At 42.1% G+C, this 18946-nt stretch overlaps 1 protein-coding gene across 1 annotated transcript in view; it reads left to right on the forward strand.

Moving 5' to 3' along the window:
- Positions 1-274: 274 nt before the first annotated feature.
- The window catches only part of pcdh15a (protocadherin-related 15a), a 140950-nt gene continuing 122278 nt past the window's right edge, over positions 275-18946 (forward strand). Inside the window, exons 1-2 of the mRNA XM_041947023.1 lie at positions 275-365; positions 14382-14447. Of these exons, the coding sequence (XP_041802957.1) occupies positions 275-365; positions 14382-14447 (157 nt within the window). The remainder of the gene's footprint in view (positions 366-14381; positions 14448-18946) is intronic.

Below are 18946 nucleotides of genomic sequence, written 5' to 3' on the forward strand. Positions count from 1 at the left end.
GGTTAGGGATTTTGGAGTAATCCAGTGGATTATGTTATTTACTGTAAGAAAAGTTGGATTGTGAGATTAATGTGTTCTTCAGAAATATCGACCTGATGATAATGCTGTAGGTGTGTGTGTGTGTGTGTGTGTGTGTGTGTTCACGTGCATTGGCCACAGCTGTGCATGCGTGAGCGCCGGAGGGCTCGTTGAGACATGAATGAAAAATCCTCTCTTCCCTTTTTTTTCTTTCTTTTTTTGGTCCAGGTGGGCAGGCAATAAGGCTTGACAGAAGATGCGACGGGGGTGGTGGCTCGTCAGATGGCTGGGGACAGGAATGGCAATCCTCTCTTTGCTAACCCACAGCTGGGGCCAGGACACAGAAGGTATGAGCAGCCAGCGCTGAGGCGAACACCCTCAGGCCTCCCCCTCTTCAGTTAGCTGTAGCTGCACTGCCAAGAGGAAACTCGTAATGTGGAAAAGGCAATGTTTCTTTTCACTGTCAGAAGACCAGCATGGTGGAAAAGCCTTTGTACAACAGCAGAATGCTTCTGTTGCTGATAAATGATGAGCTAAACTGAGGTGTGGAGCGCTTGAGCAATTTTACAAACCCTTGCAAAATGGGCCAAGAGTAGAACTCCCCTTGAAAGATGTGAAAATGGTTTTACAGCTCACATGTAAAACATGTTTTTAGACATTTTGTCTTTATTCACACAACATATTTTATTTTGTAAGTCTGTAAAGAGAGTTTTCATCTCCCTGCGCTGTGAGTGCTGCCTGAGAACACATGAATATTTACAATTTTTATGCTCCCACCACTCACTCAGCTGTAGCAAATAACGCAATGTCGTGTTTACGGACAAGTAAGGATGATTGTTTTCATCCTGCAGTAACAGAAAGTCTGCGTTGAGTTTCAGTCAGAGCGTAGTAGTAACTTTCATGTGAGTTCAAGAAAAGTTTAATTTCGCTGAAGTGGAGGCGGACGCTGAGACGTTGCTCTCAACATGGTGCGTGACGTTTCAGCACAAATAACTTTGCTTTCGCAGTATCCCGACTGTCATCCCTTTCAAATTTCCCTTGTTTTTCAAAAGACATTATTTAAAGAGAGGGCGTAAATCCAGCTTTCTTCCTACACAGTTCACTGATAGCGCTAATCGGATTCTCCTTGTAGCTTCATGTTTAAGTTCCCATGTTACAGAGCGAACCTTGGAATTTATAGTCTCAACACACTGACTTTGCGGCAGATGCCAGTTAAAAGTGAATTTCAGCTGTGTAAGATTGGCAGGTCTTTAAAAGATGGTGCTGAGGGGAAGCTGCGCGTGCTTCTCGTTCCCCCCGGTGTGGCGGCATCGCACATAATTCAGGTCAATTTTGAGATCCCAACGCCGCTTCCTTCTCTCTTTTCATCCCTCTCCTGCCTCCCCGCCTTCCTTGACAGGCTCACTAATGTGAAAGCATTTTTAGATAAGAGTATAATCTCTGCTTACTGTCATTCGAATTAAGGTTTTGTTTTGAGGGGTTTGCATCATGGGTTCGTATGCTACCGATTTAGTTGAGGAACGTCTTGCTTTTTGAGCCTTTGAAGGTGAACGAGTGCCTTGTGGATTCCTTTTTGGATGAAAACGGCTCTGACCGCATTAATAGATAAGTTGTTGTGTGGAGGGAGGAAACCACTGACCCAAAACATAACAGCTGTGGAAGTGCAGCCTTACAGAATATGAGTTTGTGGGTAATTGCTCTTCCAACTTGGGATGGTGTTAGTAGCCTACACGAAGGTCTGTTTATCATAAGGTGTTGTTTGACATGCAGGACGATGAACTAGTGAAATAGGTTCACTGATCTTTGGAGAAGATTAATCTGTGCTCCGAGAAAGTTGTGCTAATGTGTAACGTGAGCAACATGAACGTGATTAAAACAAACAAACAAACAAACAAACAAAAAACAGTCTTTATTTGCCAGAAAGGGTTCAAAACATAAAATAGAAAGGCAGGAAGTGGAGTATCTGAAATGAGAGGAGAGCTGAGTATTTCAAAATAAAACAGGAAACAATGAATAATGACAAGAAGCCATTAAAAACTTAATCAAGGGAGCAGGACGGCTGTCAGTGTTTTCCTGCTCTTTTTGCCCAAGATTAAGACATCACAGTGGAAGGCAGCGATGTGGTTTTTGCCATGGAGCATTCAAGAAGAGCTTGACATAGATAGATATATACATCCACGTACCACATTGCTCACTGCTGTTCATTGGATTTGTACAGGGAGGTCACACGAGGTCTTTCCAAAATCAAAATCATCATGATTTCAACCAATTTTCAAGCAGTTTGGTTTCTCATACATGCCAGGCCTATGTTTATGATACAGGATACTTCAAAATGCAGGTTGCTATATCAAAATAATCCCATGTAGATAGTAGCAGTAATAGTTCTATAATGTAATATTTAAGATGAACTTACCCCACGTAATAAGCTTCTAAGCATATTAACCTATTCTTTTCTGTTAATGACTGCCTTGATGTAATTTTGTTTATTATTTCTGAAAAAAAGGCTTCATTAATAAAAAAGACACAATTACAACATTTTTAATTACACATTTTGTGAAATATTCACATTTCGCTAATTTACATTTTAAGTGACTGCATGTTTAAATAAATGTATAAAAAGGATAGATGATGATTGGTAACTGATATTTAACTTTCATAAAAGTGTTCTGCATTCTTTTTCTTAACCCGACATAAGGAGGCTCAACTTAGAACATGCACAGTCACTTAACTTTATGTTAGCTTAGCATAAGGACAACTTATTGATGCTATAAAATAACTTAGTATAATAAATAATGTTATATAACCTGCTGCAAGATCTCCCAAGACGGGTGCACCATCACTGTATACAATGTATATGTCTATGGGAGCATGACGTGAGAGGATTTTAATATAGACGCAACATTACAATATTGTTTCAGTTGTAATTTCTGGTTCTATTTTTAATATTCACTCAGTTCAGTGAAAACACATTGCCTCTTTTTTTGAACGTTGTACTTGGAATTTAAAGATGTGTTACTGTAAGGTTTTCTAGACTAATCATAGCAGACCATAAACATGTTCATTTTCAGAGTCTGTTCTGCAGGTAATGGATCAAATTGTCTCCTCTCTTCATCCTCAGTATTTAAACCCAACCTCATCATCTAGGAATTACGTTTATATACTTCTAATTTGCTTTGCCAATTGCTTTTTAGGGGGAAATGTAATTGCTGCCCGGATTATGTTCCTCCTTGGCAGTGTTTTTTCTCATGCAGTGAAGTCTCTTAATAGTAAAGTCTCATAATTGAACGCACAGTTTTTCAGTGTGTGGGTGCCTATTTAAGACCACAACAAATCCAACAAAGTCTCGGTTTCTATGAGCGATATTGTACGAAGAACAAATTAAATATTTTGTCAGTGGAAGTTATGCTGCAATGCAACTTGGTACGTAGTTAACAGAATTTCTTCATTCTGTTTATAGGAAATGTAATCTAAGCAGCATTTCTCACAAAACATATGTAATTGTAGTCTATTTGTTTAATTCCTAGAAGACACGGTTGTTGTTTGGCTTTTCAACATCTGGCAAAAAATGCTAGATTCCTGGAATTAACCTAATTCATGTGCAACTTGAAGTTATCATCAGTGATGTATGTTCATCCTAAATGAATATCCTTATAACACAGACACAAACTAAAACAACAGCATTTTTTTTCATATATATTTTGAATCGTTCATACTACAACTAAGAGCTTTCTTGTTCCCTTTCAGCTACATTTGTAAGCCTACTGTAAAACAGCTCTGTTACCTGAGATAACATAACGCTTTTCAAATAACCCCATATTTACCATGCCTCATGCCCCATGGAATAATATTGATCTGTACTCTGATCTATACTGATATTGTCAGAGAATAAAGGCAGAGGAGAGGGTTCATTCTGTTGATTATGGATGTGGCTGCAGCCTGTAATTTGACCGGTTGCAGACAGAAATAATTATGAAGGCGTGCGGGGGTGGTGTGGGGTGGGGGGGCAGCTGCGAATTAATGATAGTCACTCTGCGTGCAAATAAGCACTGATTGGATCAGAGTCTGCCAGCAAATGACCCACAGTGTCATAGTTGTAATAAGGGAGCAGAGGGTGAGAGTCTGAAGGGTGAGCGCACAAATGTGGATGCCGTTGTTGGCTCCCTTCGCCGCTCAGTGTCGCCCCCGGATGAACTTGGGATTTTCACCTCCCTCAACACCACATCCCTCATCTTTTCACTCATAAATCTCGCTGCTCTGCCCACCTCGAGGTGCCCTTGGACTTTTGGCTCTGTCTACTTGTTTGTTGTCTGTCTGTCAAATGAAAACAGCAAACTGAAATGTTTAGATGGCATTGAGCTGTGATGCGTATAGTAATTTCCCGTGGGCGTGCGCCGTTTCTTTCAATGTCTTGATGCAATTAGCGGGGAGACATAATGAGTCTCGGACCTCTGTTTAATGTGAGTGTGGACACAATGTGAGAAAATGCAGCTGACATTGAGAAACGTTCCATTTCCTTTTGTCTAATTGAAAAAAGTGTCAAACTATTAAATTATTGGCCCTCCTCGGATGAATACATTCATCCGGGGATCTCTTTGAAAATATTGTTTATCAAAACTAAAAGCGTATTTATGAATACTCCTTCGTGTCTGTTTCTGGAAATGACTTAATAGCTCATTCATCATCAAAAAGAACATATTATTAAGCTGAGACTGTAAATGACTGATTAGTTTGAACCTCATAGTGGGCAGCCATTAACAAAATTTAAGGATTGTTGCGTCTCTCGGTTGCTCTCTTCCATTTCTCCTCCCACGTTCGTTCAGTATTCTGTCCCTTAATTTCCTTCCTTAATACTTTAGAGGTTTCATTTTTCATTAATAATCTTCTCCTTCGTGTGCTGTTTCATGTTCTCCTCCTTACCTCGCATCATCTCAGTGCAACTCCGGCCGGAGTTTCGCTTTGCGTGCGCGTAAGCCCTGCAGCGTCCATCGATCCTCGCGTGAGTGGAGACGAGTGAACCCAGCAGTTTAACAAACGGTAATGACGGGACAAACTTCAATCCGGAGCCGAGTGGACAGATGCACACTGTCCATACCTCTAAATCCCTCCACGGCTAAATCCAGATGTCGGACAAATACATGTACTCACACCCACGCCGAAGCACGCTCGGTTGTATGTGTGTGTGTGTGGTGAGGTGAGGATTAGTTGGTATGCCTGTGTGGACACTTCTGCCATGTGACATCAGCCTACCTCTCTCACACTGCTTCCCTCTCTCTGCCTCTCTTCCTCTCTTCCCATCTGCACATCCACTCTGACCCACAATTGTTTGTCTATTTTTGGGATTGTCTGATTAGGGGCCAGATGTGCAGACTGTGTCTGGCTGCAGCAGAAGCCTGTGGAGCGGGGGAGCAGCAGAGTGACGGGGGGAAGGGGTTTTAATCTGCCCGCCAGTAGGCTGTAATCAGGCTCTGGGCAGCATAAGAAGGGGGGGGGGGGGCACTCTGCTTACACCGGGCGCCTGCTGCCAGGGGTCTGTACCACTAGGCCCATACTGGAGCTCAGTATGTGTGCATGTGCGTTCTGAACTGTTCACTGGGGGTGTGATTTCAACCTTTGCCCTCCTGCCTGTGTGGTTAACCTCACAGAGAGACGAAGACGGGCAGCAGTGAAGAGGAAGTCTGAAGATGAATGGAAGGCGAAGCTTCTGCGAGGGATTACACATCAGTAAAATAATCCCCTTCTCTCTTCCATTATCAGCCGCTAATGACTAACACGCTGCTCCAAGAATTCATTCCATGTATCTCTCTGACATTCTTCATCACTGTTACAGTCGCTGCTTCTTCTACCCCCCCCCCCATTCACTGCCCATCTCCCATTTGTTTTCCATTTCACGCATACATATTCTACCACACTACCACACTTGCGACCCTTAAAAATAAGTACATATGCACAATTATGCCGAGAAGCCCCACAGAGGGACCCAGGCTTCTAATGATGAGAGGTTTGGAGAGAAAGAAATGGAGAGAGACAGAGGCGGTGATTGCTTTCCCTGTGCCAAAACACAGACGCCCTGCTAGACGAAGTGCTGTCTGTCTCCACATCAATTTAGCTGTTTTTTCCTCTCAAGTAAGGGTGGGTGAGTGGCTGAATGTCAGCATGTAAGGGGGGGAGTGCTGTGAGATTTTTGGTTGTTCGCAAAACACAGCTGACACGTTCACTAGTATTGTTGTTATGTTGAGCTGTGTTTGAATTCTTGGGTTGTTGGCTGTTCTGATCCTTATTGGTTTGTAACTGCATCAGATCTGTCGTCTTGGGGAAATGCAGCGGCATGAGATCAAAGCTGAAACAATGCCTTCACCATAAAGAAAACAAATCATTCTCAGATTCAGATACTCGCTTTTCGTTGCTTTGCACATCTTGAAATGCAAACGTTGTTCAAGTTCCTGGCAAGAATGGGCTTAATCGTACATAAACTGGAATAAATCGAGGCTAGTACCTATGTGTAGCCCTTGTATTTAACATGATTTTCAAGCATGATTAAAAATCATCATTAAATTGGATTTGTATTTTACACATGTAGGATATTTCTCCTTGATGGTTTCACATTACAAATAACCTGAGGGTTCAGCCAGTCAGCATTAACAATCACATAGTGTTTTCAGGTGAAAATGATAAGCCCCCCCACATGATGCTGATGTTACAATGAACAACACAATGAAAAACAAAAAGCACCTCATATTTTAGATTAGACAGGAAAAAAAAGCACTTTATCAGGTATGCAGGGCAGTGTGTGATATATTTGTTTCTCACACTGTATTGAACATTTGGGTGGCTTTTCAGGTGAATTGAATGAGTGTCATTGCTACAAGCAAATTTTAGCACTTTTTGGCTAATAACTTACAAACATACAAAAAAATCTGGGTGCTACAGCATCGGTAGAGCTGCAGTAGCACCGTCTTGGAGCAGTCACACATATTTTGCGCATTTTCTAGTGTGCATGAGCAGGGAGGAGCAGAGGAACATGACCAATGCCTGTGACGAGTAAGGCTGATCGATCATCGTGATGATATTCTTGAAAACATGAAGCATTTAGATAATCAATAGTACATTTTCTCGTGACATGCTTGAGGTGTGACAGCACTCACTCAATACTTAAGCTGTGGGGGCTTACAAACCTGTGGGCCACAAGCCCACTCCATACTACAGGACCCCACCCATGTCCTGTGCAGGGCCTTCAAATAATTTTACTTAACCTGATGAACTTGATGAAGAAAAATGTGTCCTTTTATATTATATATTATGCCATTAAGTTGTTATTACTCATGCTTTAATCTAAAAGCAGGATTTTACTGTTGAAGTTGTCTTAGATAGACATAATTTTCAAGATGCATAGATGCAATAGATGCATCATAGTTGTGTAACTGCAGCTAATGATTACTTCCATTATGGATTAATCAATCACTTGAAAGTTTGGTTTGTTTGAAATGTTTTTGTACCATTGTCGAGTAATTGACTTGTCCATTGGCTGATCGATTAATTCACTAATCTTTTCTGCTCTACTTGTGGGGTAGTTAAATGTATGTGTATATATAAAAAAACATTTTATGGGCTCTTGCATGTTCTGCATGCAAAAAAAAATGTCAGATAATTGAAGTGGAGTAAAAAGTAAAATGTTTCCCTCTGAGATGTAGTAGAGTAGAAGAAGAAAGTGTCATGAAAAGAAAAGACTCAAGTAAAGTACAGCTCTTGAGTAAATGTAGTTACACTTCACCACGGGTTAATAGATGCATGTATCTCACATACATTAATTATGGAAACACTGAAGTTTACATCAGAATCAATCTCAATTTTAATTTGGATGCGCGCCAAAACGTCTTTTAGAACCTCAAGCAAGTCCTGTTGCCTTTGTAACGCACTCAAAAGAACAATCTCAATATGTACGATGCAAAAATCACTCGAACAAACATTTGAAGTCCTCGAGACATAGCAGAGGAACGACTGGTGGGGAATTCTCAAACAAGAAGGGAGCGTTATCGTATGATGTGAGCTGTAATGCACAGCGTTGACATCTAACCCCTGTGGACATCTGGCCGCAGCCTCTTTACGACAACACAGACCGCTCATCTGTTTTGACCTGCTGTCTCCCCATGAGCGGCCATCACCTGGCAATGGGTGACACTGGACAGCTGCCCTTTGTCTGTCTCGCCGACTTTTTGCCAGGCCTGACTGGACCTGTCCCAGAACCCCCCTCTGCCCCACTGGACATGGATCCATGCAAAATAAACTAGCAATCCGACTGGGAAATTAAAACAGTGTCCCTGTTTGCACTGTCTCCATTCATCCCTGTCGTGGGCTGCCTGCCGCCCCAGGGATTAGTCATTACTCTGACCTCCAACCTTGAAGTTTTTTTAAGTAGATGCTGGTCAAACCGGAGGTCAGCAGATGTCCCTCCCTCAGGTGGACCACTGGATGTGGCTTAAAGAAGAAAAATGATCTCATCCACATTTCCTGTCCTTGCTGGAGGAGCTTTCCGTAGGCTCTGTTAGATATTTTCTTATAGGGCCTGATATTTATATTAAAGAGCAGAAGCATTATGATTCTATATGGACATACAGTCTGTAACATTATATGAAAAGAGTAGCCTTGAGTTGGCTGTCTGCCATCCATCTCAAGGATGAGAAAGTAGTTCCTCCTTTGTTGCTTTTGCCCTTTCTCAAGAATCTTTCCCTCTCTGCCTCTGTCTTTCTTCACTGCCTCTCCGTTGACAGTTTCTAATGAGGGGCTGCCCACATGCAGAGAGGGCAAGTGTGTTTTGATGCAGTATGTGAAATGGTTTGCATTTCTTAGTTATTTAAATAAGATTCCTCCCCGATCCTTTTGTAAGTTTGTTGTAAAGGTGTGCCAGATTGATTGGGGCAGTGCAGCCGCCTGGACCATATTGCTTGTTAGGTTAGTTGTCCTTTAAAGTCTCTCTCTTTTATTTATTTATTTATTTTTTTTAAATCTCCACTCTCTGGGAGCAGCAGTTTGATTTATTGGTTGCTAAAAAGGTGCTTTTGCAGATGAAGCCACAGGAAAGCGCAGGCTATTGAATCGAGTGGCAGGTAAAGATGCTTTTTGAAACCAAATGTCAGTGAGCAGAATTCATCTTGCCGCTGCCTTGTTGCACCAGTAATATAGCAGTCGATGAGCTGCCGTGTGAAGACTTAAATTGCTGAGGAGGTCGTCTGCATCTGACACTGTGATGAAAGAGCTATGTATATCAAAAAGTAAACCCACATATTGGAGGTGCGTATGAAGGCTTTCATTTTCTCCTTTAAATATATAATATATACAGTAGACTTCCTTTGCATTCGCAAAAACATCTTCAAGTTGACAATTAAATTATTCACTGCATTTGCCAGAATGAATCTCATCACTGTTTAATTCACTTTTTAATTAATTTATTTTAATCTACGGCGTCTTTCAAAGTGTTGAATAGTTGCTCTTACGAAGGCTAAATTTGAAACAAGCATTTCATTGTTTTATTTGCGTTGATAAAGTCTTCTCAGCCCTTTTTGTAAAATGTAATGGTTTTGCAAGGAAGAGCGCTGTTTCCACAAACTGATTGAAGCTTGCTCGCATCTACCCCCCCCCCCCCCCCCCCCCACACACACACACACACACACACACACACACACTCACACACCTGATTCCTCTGTGAGACAAGCGGTAATCACTTTGTAATTGAAGTTTTGCGCCTTCGAGTCAACATTGTTAGGTTGATTAGTGAGAGGATCTCTTTACGTGAGAGCAAATTACCCCGACGTCAAAGTTAGAAGATTCTGATTGTCTTTGGATGAGGCCTCTGAAGTGTACAGTGCCCTGATTAGTGACTGGAAGCTGCGCGCTGCATTTGTTATGATTCCCCTCTTTTTAAATCCCCCTCCCATGTGAAGCCAACTTAGTACAACACGCCAACAAACCAAAGTTAGCTTGCAATGCTCCTGCAGTGAGAGATAAAAGTATGTTTAATCAAATCATTGGCTTTGAAGCCATGTTCCCTTGGTATTGCAAAACATATAGTATGAGCATCAAACAATGTGCTACTTGCCTGTTCTTAATTATTTGGGCTTTACTTTTGTCTCCTCAACAACTTGGCTTGTGAATGTGCTGAACACCTTTTATAATCTTGCACATGCTTCTATGTTACAAATGCAAACATCTTAGAGATGTACCCTGTACTGGCTAAGAATAAGCCAAATTTGGAGAGTCTCTTGGATCCAGTTATACCACCCAAACTCAGTTCAGTCTGCTCCTTGGTCACTCTTCCATTTCCACTCAAAGCGTTATGTTGCTTGGTTTGCCTCCTTGTCGTCATCATCTCAAGCTGCTTTCTTTTGAATATTGCATGACCATGTCATCACAATTCTGTGACTGATGTACCGACTTCAACCTCCCAACTGAAGGTCTGTCGAATATTTCCCTCATCCACCGGCACAGGATGTTCCACCACGTGCGTCCTCTTTCGTAATAGTATTGATTTATTATATGAAAACCAAGGCCCACAGCCCTTTCCAGTAAAAAAAAATCCTTTGGTGGAAGCGTTTTGTTACCTACAAAATAGCTAAAGCATTCAGCTGCCCAGTGCAGTGCAACCACACCGTTCTACTCAAGAAGTGAAGTTAAGAGTTTTGTGTTCTTACTGTTTACTGTTCAAAATGCATGTGGTTGAAAGCGAGTGAGTAAGTGAGCTCTCCATTGTGCTGCCTACCTCTCTTCCTGAGCTGTGTGATCAGCCCTGTCTTTCATCCTGTGCCCACTCCTCAGCTCTCTGTTGTTTTTGACTGGTTACCATTTTAAACAACTCATCTTGTCACTGACATTCACTCATGTGGACTGACTTGGGCACGTCTCATATTTAATATGTACACTAGGCCCTCCATATCTGCGACAACATATGCTACCTACTGTGTACAGTCGTGAAAAGCTAGGCTCTCCTCTGCACCACCCTCCATTTTTTTCATCCTAAATCAAGGATGAAGCTTTTTCGCATGGGACATGGTCTCCCAGATAAGTGGATTAATCAATAAGTAGTTTTCCGATCATGTATGTTTGCTGTATATATGTGTAAGCGTCTGCAGGTCACATCCTGCATTATTATCTTGAGCGCTGCAGGTGGGGATTATTGTTCTAGAACGTTTTTAATGCCAGGAAAGCTTGATTTAGAACGTCATTAGAAAATAACACCCGCTGCTCAAAGGTGTAAATAAGAGGTTGGGATCATTCCAATTTCGGGGTGAGCATGAACATCAACAGTGAGCAGGGTGTGTGTGTGTGTGTGTGTCTCACTTGCTCAGTGCAACATGTTTGTGCTGTGATCACAATATAGGACCGTTAGCACTGCGCTATTCCTTGTATCTGCTTGGTTCTACCTTTTGTCTTCAAAGCCGACTCTTCAAATCTTGCTCTCCTGCTGCAACTACCACTTAAAGCTGCGTGCACACACACACACACACACACACACACACTTGTGTCTGAACACACATATGCAAAACTAACAAAACAGACTGCCTGTGATCCTTTAAAAAGCTTCTCAAAATGAGCGCAAGTAACTTTTATTCCGCGCTCTCGCACACGCCCACATGTGCACACTCTTTCTACTTCACACAGAGTGTATTCTCTCAGAGCAGATTTGCATACTTATTTTGATGTTGCTTGTTGTTTATGTCTCAGATTGCGAGGTGTGACCCACTTGCTCTGTTCATTTTGTCGCTATTAAAGGAAACCCTCATCCTGCTATTTCTTCAGCAGATGGGTACAGGTTTTCTAATTGCTATAAAACCACAGAACTCTTAAAATAAACAGTGCGTACACCTCAGGAATTAGCAGTGCAAGATGAGTATTTGTTGATAATTACCCCTTAAAGGTTTTAGATAGAAAAGGTCGTGCATGCCTGGGGGGATTTTCAGACAGCCAGTCACATGTGGAGCAAGATGAGATTCCTTGTATGGATGCAAATCTCGGCTCCACATAAACTCTTCATAAATGACAACTTAAATTAGACGAGAGAAGGAGATGATGACTCAGAAATCAATGATTTGCATGAAACATTCCCTACTGTAGCCTCAGGTTTTCATCGCCATTTAATTGCTAATTATTGTGTGTATCTGCACTTTGGAAACAGCCATGATTAAAAATGCAGCTACATCACATCCTAAGGTTTTTTTTTTTTTTTTTTTGAATCTCTGATTAGTATGCACTTTTAAATCATCACATTAGTGAAGGCTCAGAGGCATGCATATTTAATGAGAAAACTACCCACTGCTTTGCACCTGGCAACAGGTGCACAGTTGCACGACTACAGTCGGGCAACAGAAGGCGGGTGTGAAACCCTATAGCACTGACTATAGATGTGGTGTCACTGACCATGTGTCTTTCTTTTCTGTCCATCTCTGATTACATGTAATGTAAGCGGACACCACCTGACTGCAAGCTGCTTGGGATTCAATATCTTCCAAGGTGGAGGCAGAGCAATTTAAGAAAGAGATGCTGAATAGCTTGCGTATGGGCTCCAGTGCCTTTTCGTGCTGCTTTTCCTGCTTGAGAACACATGGTACCACTTAATTTAGCGAGCAAAAGTGTTTTAGTTTTTTAAATTGATTCATGTTTGTAATGCACCCCACTACCTCTCTTGTGGAATAATGTCAGCCGGCAGCTACTGGCAGCAAGAAGAGATCCGCTGGCCATATTTGTAAAAACTGTGTGTGGTTAACTAACATACGCCAGTGTATCCTCCCTGAAACTGCCTCTCTCTTCCCCCTGTTTTCTAATATCTGTTCTTTTGTTTTTTATAATGATCTTTTTTTCCTCTTTCCTAACACCAGAGCTGTTCTTCTACCAACTGTTTCATGCTTTTCTTTTCTTCCATGCTTCTGCTCTGCTTCCCTCTGGCTCCACTAACCCCTGACCCCTTCAGACTGGCAGTATGAGGGTAAGAGGGCAAACATCCGTTGCCTGTTTTTACCTTTTGTTTTATTACATTCCTGTATTCTCTTTCAGCATTTCCCTCCGCCTCTCCCCTCCTCTCTCTCTTCCCTGCTGAAAGACAGTTAATCTTGAACTTTCCTCACATCAGCTGCAGAGCGCATTGCCTTGCAGCGCCTGTTCCTCGACACAAGACACCTCCCTTCCTCCTGTCTCCTCCTCTCCACCTCTCCTGCTGCCCCATCTGGTGCTGTCTGTCAAGCTGCCATTACCTGTGTCCCATGTGCTCGTACCATCTAGCTGCTGCGACCTCCATCTGCGCGGCTGCTCTCGTCAGTGCTCTGCTTATGATGTTGCACACATGCTTTGACCACCCCGTTTGTCTGGTGTCAGTATCGTACAGTCCATCCCCCTTGATGTTTGTGCAGTAGCAGTCATCGATGCCACCTGTTATAAAATAATGTGTCAAACGTGACAGCTTATGGCGTGACAGAAAGACACTGAAGCAACGTTTTGAGGTTTATTTCCTCAGACCAATGAAATATTTACAATGTCAGGTTGTTTTTACAGTGTTGTTCTAGCGTTGCTGTGGGCTTTATTCAGGCAATACTGTACATCAGGCCATTCAAAAAAACTGCACTTTAAGTGAAAATACTCCTGCTGAGAGACAGCTCCTTGACTAATGCATTATTATATATTAAATTGTTAAATTATTAATACTGTGAGTAGTGTTTCACTGCTGAAGCTGGTCGAGATATAGATAGTTTTAATTCTTTATATATAAAGTTAGGTTCCTTGGTCTAGTGGGTCCAGAGAGGATTAATAGGGGAAGAGAGACGAAAAGCAAAGTTCTGCTACATATTTTTAAGGAGATGTTTTTGGGACTTTTTGTGTAATTGTTGCTTTTTTTTGGTGGAATATTGGAGGATTTTTACCTCTTTCAGCCTCAAACAGTCATTTAATTAAACCATGGGAAAATGTTTCTGTAATGGCACTGCTAAAACCTCATAAACATATGAAATGTGCCCTAAGTTAAATTGCTTGGAAAACACTGGTTTGGCCTATAACAATGCACTGTATTTTACAAGCTTACAGTGTGAGATGCTTTGCTTGAAAGGTGAAATGTTTGATTATAGCTGCAAAATACATGCAGTGAAGTAAAACGTCCAATGTCTCCCTCTTAAATGTAGTAGAATATTAAGTATAGTACTCAAGTAAATGTACTTTCACAGTTTAGCCTCAGGACTAAATCTATTTGCAGTTCTAAAATATGCAGTCATTTTCATAAGCTGCCATGAAGCACAATATACCAGTGGAATTACAAAGTAAATTGCTTAGATAAAGCAAACAGAAATTGAGCTTCTTCTATTCTAATTTGCTTTTTCTTTTTGGGTATGCAGAGTGTAAGCTGTCCCGGCCAGGCCCCCCTGCAACCATAGTGACCATTGATGAGGAGAGCCCCAACGGTATGTACCAAGCAGTCGCCCACCTACGCTCCTCGCTTAGTTTTCCTCCACTTCATTCTGTATTCCACTATGGTAAATGATTCTGCACTCAAGTGGCGTGGATTACACTGCTGGGATTGTTTGTGTGTTACAGTGATCGTTGCTTTGGTAATGCTATACATATTAATACTTCCCCTGTTGGGATTGCTCAGTGCTGTAGTGTAATAGAGTACAGTCGCTCAGCTGATGGCTCTTGGGGTGGGTTGGTTATAGGAGATGTTTTGTCAGACATATTGGATTGTCACTTTGATTGCATTTTAAATTAAAGACAAATAAATTCTAGTTGTTCTTGGTGTGCATATTTGCGCTGCTCTCCCAGGGCAACTCGGAAGTGTGTACGTTTGTGTGTGTGTGCGTGTCTGAGTGAGTGAATACAGATGGTGTTTGGCATACAGACGTGACATGGGGCTCCAGTAATGAGTAGTCTGCTCCCCACACAGGTTGTCTTTACTGTGGTATACCTGTGCTACAGCAATACATGAATGCATAGAGCAGACATGCAGCTCTGGAGTGTGTCAGGTGAAACCATTCTGCTTCTCTGTTTCCTGTTCCTTTCCTTCTCCATTGTCTTCTGGCCTCTCCATCACCTGCACCCACTTATCAGCCCCCTCTAAATTCCCTCTCGTTTTATTCTCATAGCTCTTTGCTGTGAGTGTTGAGCATTTGCCATCTGTGTTTTGTTGTTGCCTTGTCTGTGTCTGTGTGAATATATATGTGTTTGTGTGTGCGTGTGTGAGGCTGGGGAGGAGCTATATGTTCATTGAGGGAATGAGAAGTGCATTTCCCTAAATGGACCAGGTGTGTGCTCGTCTCACTCACTTCTCCCTGCAGATATTAGTGCTGCAGGTTAATAGAGTTTAATGAGCAGCTCTCACTGAAGATAGAATCCAGAGCTTGTTTGTACAATCAGGGTACTATTTCACAGATGGTCCGCTTCCCTGCTATATGTGCTGGGGCACTGCTTTGTGGGTGGTTGTGTGTCTTACAGAGACAATTCTTGTGTGTGTGTGTGTGTGTGTGTGTGTGTGTGTGTGTGTGTGTTTACATATGCATACACCTTACAGTATGTGCATATTTGTATCCCATGAGTATTATTGGGTGGCTCTGTGTCAGATGAGGCCGTCATTCGTCAACGCAATAGCCTCCAATTCAGGCTGTCATACTGTCTCACCTACTCCTTCCTCTGTGTGTGTGTGTGTGTGTGTGTGCAGCTGTGAGTTGGGGCTTTGATCGATTGCCGGGGGAATGTGTGAGATGGAGGTAGCCAAGCCTGCATCCAAAAGCCTCCCTCGCCCCACGTGTGCCGATGCGGCGTGTGTGAGGGATTTGCGCTAATCTTCCTCATAAAGCACTCATTTACCTGGGATATGGGTCTCTTCTGGCTCCACCATCCTTTTATTTATCTCTCCTTGATGAAACGGCCCAGAGCCCGTCGTCCCCATAATGGAATGTAAAACAGGCAACCCGCCGTTATTGACCAAAGCAATTATCCTTCTAAATGTGTTTCATCTCTTCTCGTCTGTCACACAGAAACCATACAAATGGCACATAATAAGATTCCATCTTTTTTGAGCATTTGCCTTTATGGTCATTCATGTCAGTGAATGGGGAAGCAAACAACATAATCACCCGTCTGTCTGGCTTTGTTTGGTTGAGGTCAGAAAAGATAGACAAACAAATAAATGTGTAATCTGTTTCCCTTGGCTCCTCAGAAGAACAAATTTAACACCAGCCAGTGGAGCCAAGAGAGTGCAGGGTTCCCTCTGGAAGAGCTGCGTTGCTCAGAAACATGATGACATTTGCAATTGTCAAGGCACTGTGTCTCATCAATAGACCGTTCATTGATTGTCTCAGGTGGAATTATATTTGACTCAGTTATAGACATTGTGATATAAGCGAGTTTTCTTGGTTCTTTTAGCCTTTCTTTTCATTCTAAGCTTGCTGGGTTTTATTCTTGGAGGTTTTCACTTTAGAGAAACAGGAAGTCACGAGGGGATAGCAACCCAGTTGCTCAAATGAAGCGTAACATGTTTAATTTATCCAAGCTGCTGCTTCTGCAGACCCACTGACAGGTGCCAGACACAACACATAAAGTCTCACTCACTTGCAGGGGGAAGACGGAGCTTGTTTTTCTTTCTGTAGGCCCCTTTGCTCATTCAGCCTGTGAGCTAAATCCAAAAGCAGTTAATCAGATTGAAAAGACTTCTATCTCATAGGAAAGGGGCAGCTGGATATGAGGAAGGGGGAAAGAGAGACGGTGTATGTTCTCAGTGACAGAAAGCTTCCTACAACAGCACTGGGAAGTCAGCGTGTCCATAAATGAGGATGCCGTCTCGTAGCTTTTATCTTGTCTCTGTAAATTCATGATTTGTATCAACTGTTGCCTGAAGCGTGCGAGGATGCTCTTGACCCCCTGCATATTGAGCAACAGCTTATAGGAAATCAGAAAGAGTGTTGCTGAGGGGCTTTATTAAAAATTAGTCAATGCAGCTTTCTTTTATGTTGTGTATCTGCCAAGGTGGATTTACTCTCAGTGCCAATGAATGAATGTGACTTGAGGAAGGCTGACATCCACTTGAATGAGGCAATCAGAGTGAAAAATCCTCCATAGGCTGATGATGCAAGTGATGGTATCAGTTACTAAAATGCGTGCTTGACCTCAAACATTACCCTCTGGGTGCACTTAATGTTCAAAACAGGTGGTTTGATGGGTAATTGAAGCTATTCACCAGCCGCAGAGGAATGCAATGCTGTCAGCTTTGGAGGATTCCTTTGGTTATTGCAACTTCTCTCAACTACTGTTTCATCCATCGACACCTTAGGAATTAAATTGTTTTTTAAAACTGTTTAATGTTTGCATTTTCCCTGCCAGTGAAGTGTGAGATCTTGCCTTGCATGCACTTGCACAGGTGGTGGTCCAACTTTAACCTATAACCACTGCAATATACCTAGACAGCCTTGCAGTAATTGTTATGACAAACTATTTGATTGATTCAATATAAGCCCTTAATTAAGGCCGAATTCATCACCAGTGTTGAAACTGTGAAAAATAATGATTAAAACTTCATGTTAGCGCCACAAGCTGTTGATATTATGACCTACTGAAAAGCACAGCGGGGAATGAGGCAAATTAACAGCTTACTTCTCTCCACTTTAAAGTTTTGGAGATTATTTTATGGTAATTTAAGCCCAGTTCAATTTGCATTGGCTTCATATTTGCATCATTATATCTGCAGTGGATTCATGAAAAAAAAATAAAATAAAGCTCTTCATTTGAATAAGATAGTGGAGAAAATGTTATCTGAGAGCTGCACTCCAACACAAAGCGCTCCTAACCCTTCCATCACTTCATGCCCTTTCGCTGTTCCAGGTACTCAGACCCATCACTCATGTGATGAAAGTACACTCTTTTAGGAGGAAACAATATCCTCGTCTCGCCTCTGCCTCTTCACACTCATGTCTGAGTGTGCACCAAAGTCAACCACACAAAGCTCCGTCTGCTGGAAAATGAAGTGACAACTGCGCCACAGCCTGTCTGAAGTCGAACAAAGTGAGCCGCTGAAAACATCTGCAGAGTTTCGGCTGCTTTCTCTGGTCTATTGTCAACTCCTTGCTTCGTCGTCTTATTTGCGTGTCGTGTTTAGACTCTGCACTTCTGTTTTTAGACCCAAGACGACTGGCCGCAGAGCAGCCTTGACACAGCATTATAAGATCTGACAGAGCTGAATGATGGCAAACAGAAAAAATGTAGGGTGCAGATGCTAAATACCATGGAGTTTAAAGGTCTCTCATCTCATCCAGGATGAGCAACGCAGGCTTTTCCTCCTGAGCATAATACCAGGTCCTGTGTCTACTGCTTTGCCTCCAGTATTCAAAGGGCTTGAAGGCAGGTCTAGAAACTCTTAAATGCGTGAGCAGGCTTAAACAATTAATGAGACGAGCCAGCCTATGTGAGTGTTTTCCTCAGCCACCATGGACTCATTAGCTTCTCTCCTTAAAGTTAATTCAATCCCTCACCCTGTTTCTCTCAATCGAGCTTGTCATTAGTTCGATCATACTCTCTGTTGCTTCATTCCTTTACATTAACATGAAAGCGCTTCCCTCTCTCGGTGTCTACTTCTTTTTTTGGTCCCATATTTCCAGACACAACATCTAGCCAATTGTAGGAGTGATATTATCCGTTCATGTGCACCATATGAACCATGAATCATTTTTATGCACCTGTAGAGAGTCCTAACCCTTAAAATACGGAGAGTGATTAATACTGTGAGAAATTATCTTTGAATTTGTAATGCTTCTTTTGGACAGTGGATATTAAATCAGAATATTAAGTTGTCGGGCGCATTTTAAGAATAAATGCGCTGGCTGGAAATTAAATGTGTAGCTCAAATATCGTGTCAGGTTTTGTAATTACAATTGAACTTCCTCAGACATGAGGAGTCTGTAATTTTCCATTAGCT

This window comes from Chelmon rostratus, chromosome 11 (assembly GCF_017976325.1).
Source record: "Chelmon rostratus isolate fCheRos1 chromosome 11, fCheRos1.pri, whole genome shotgun sequence".
NCBI lineage: Eukaryota > Metazoa > Chordata > Actinopteri > Chaetodontiformes > Chaetodontidae > Chelmon > Chelmon rostratus.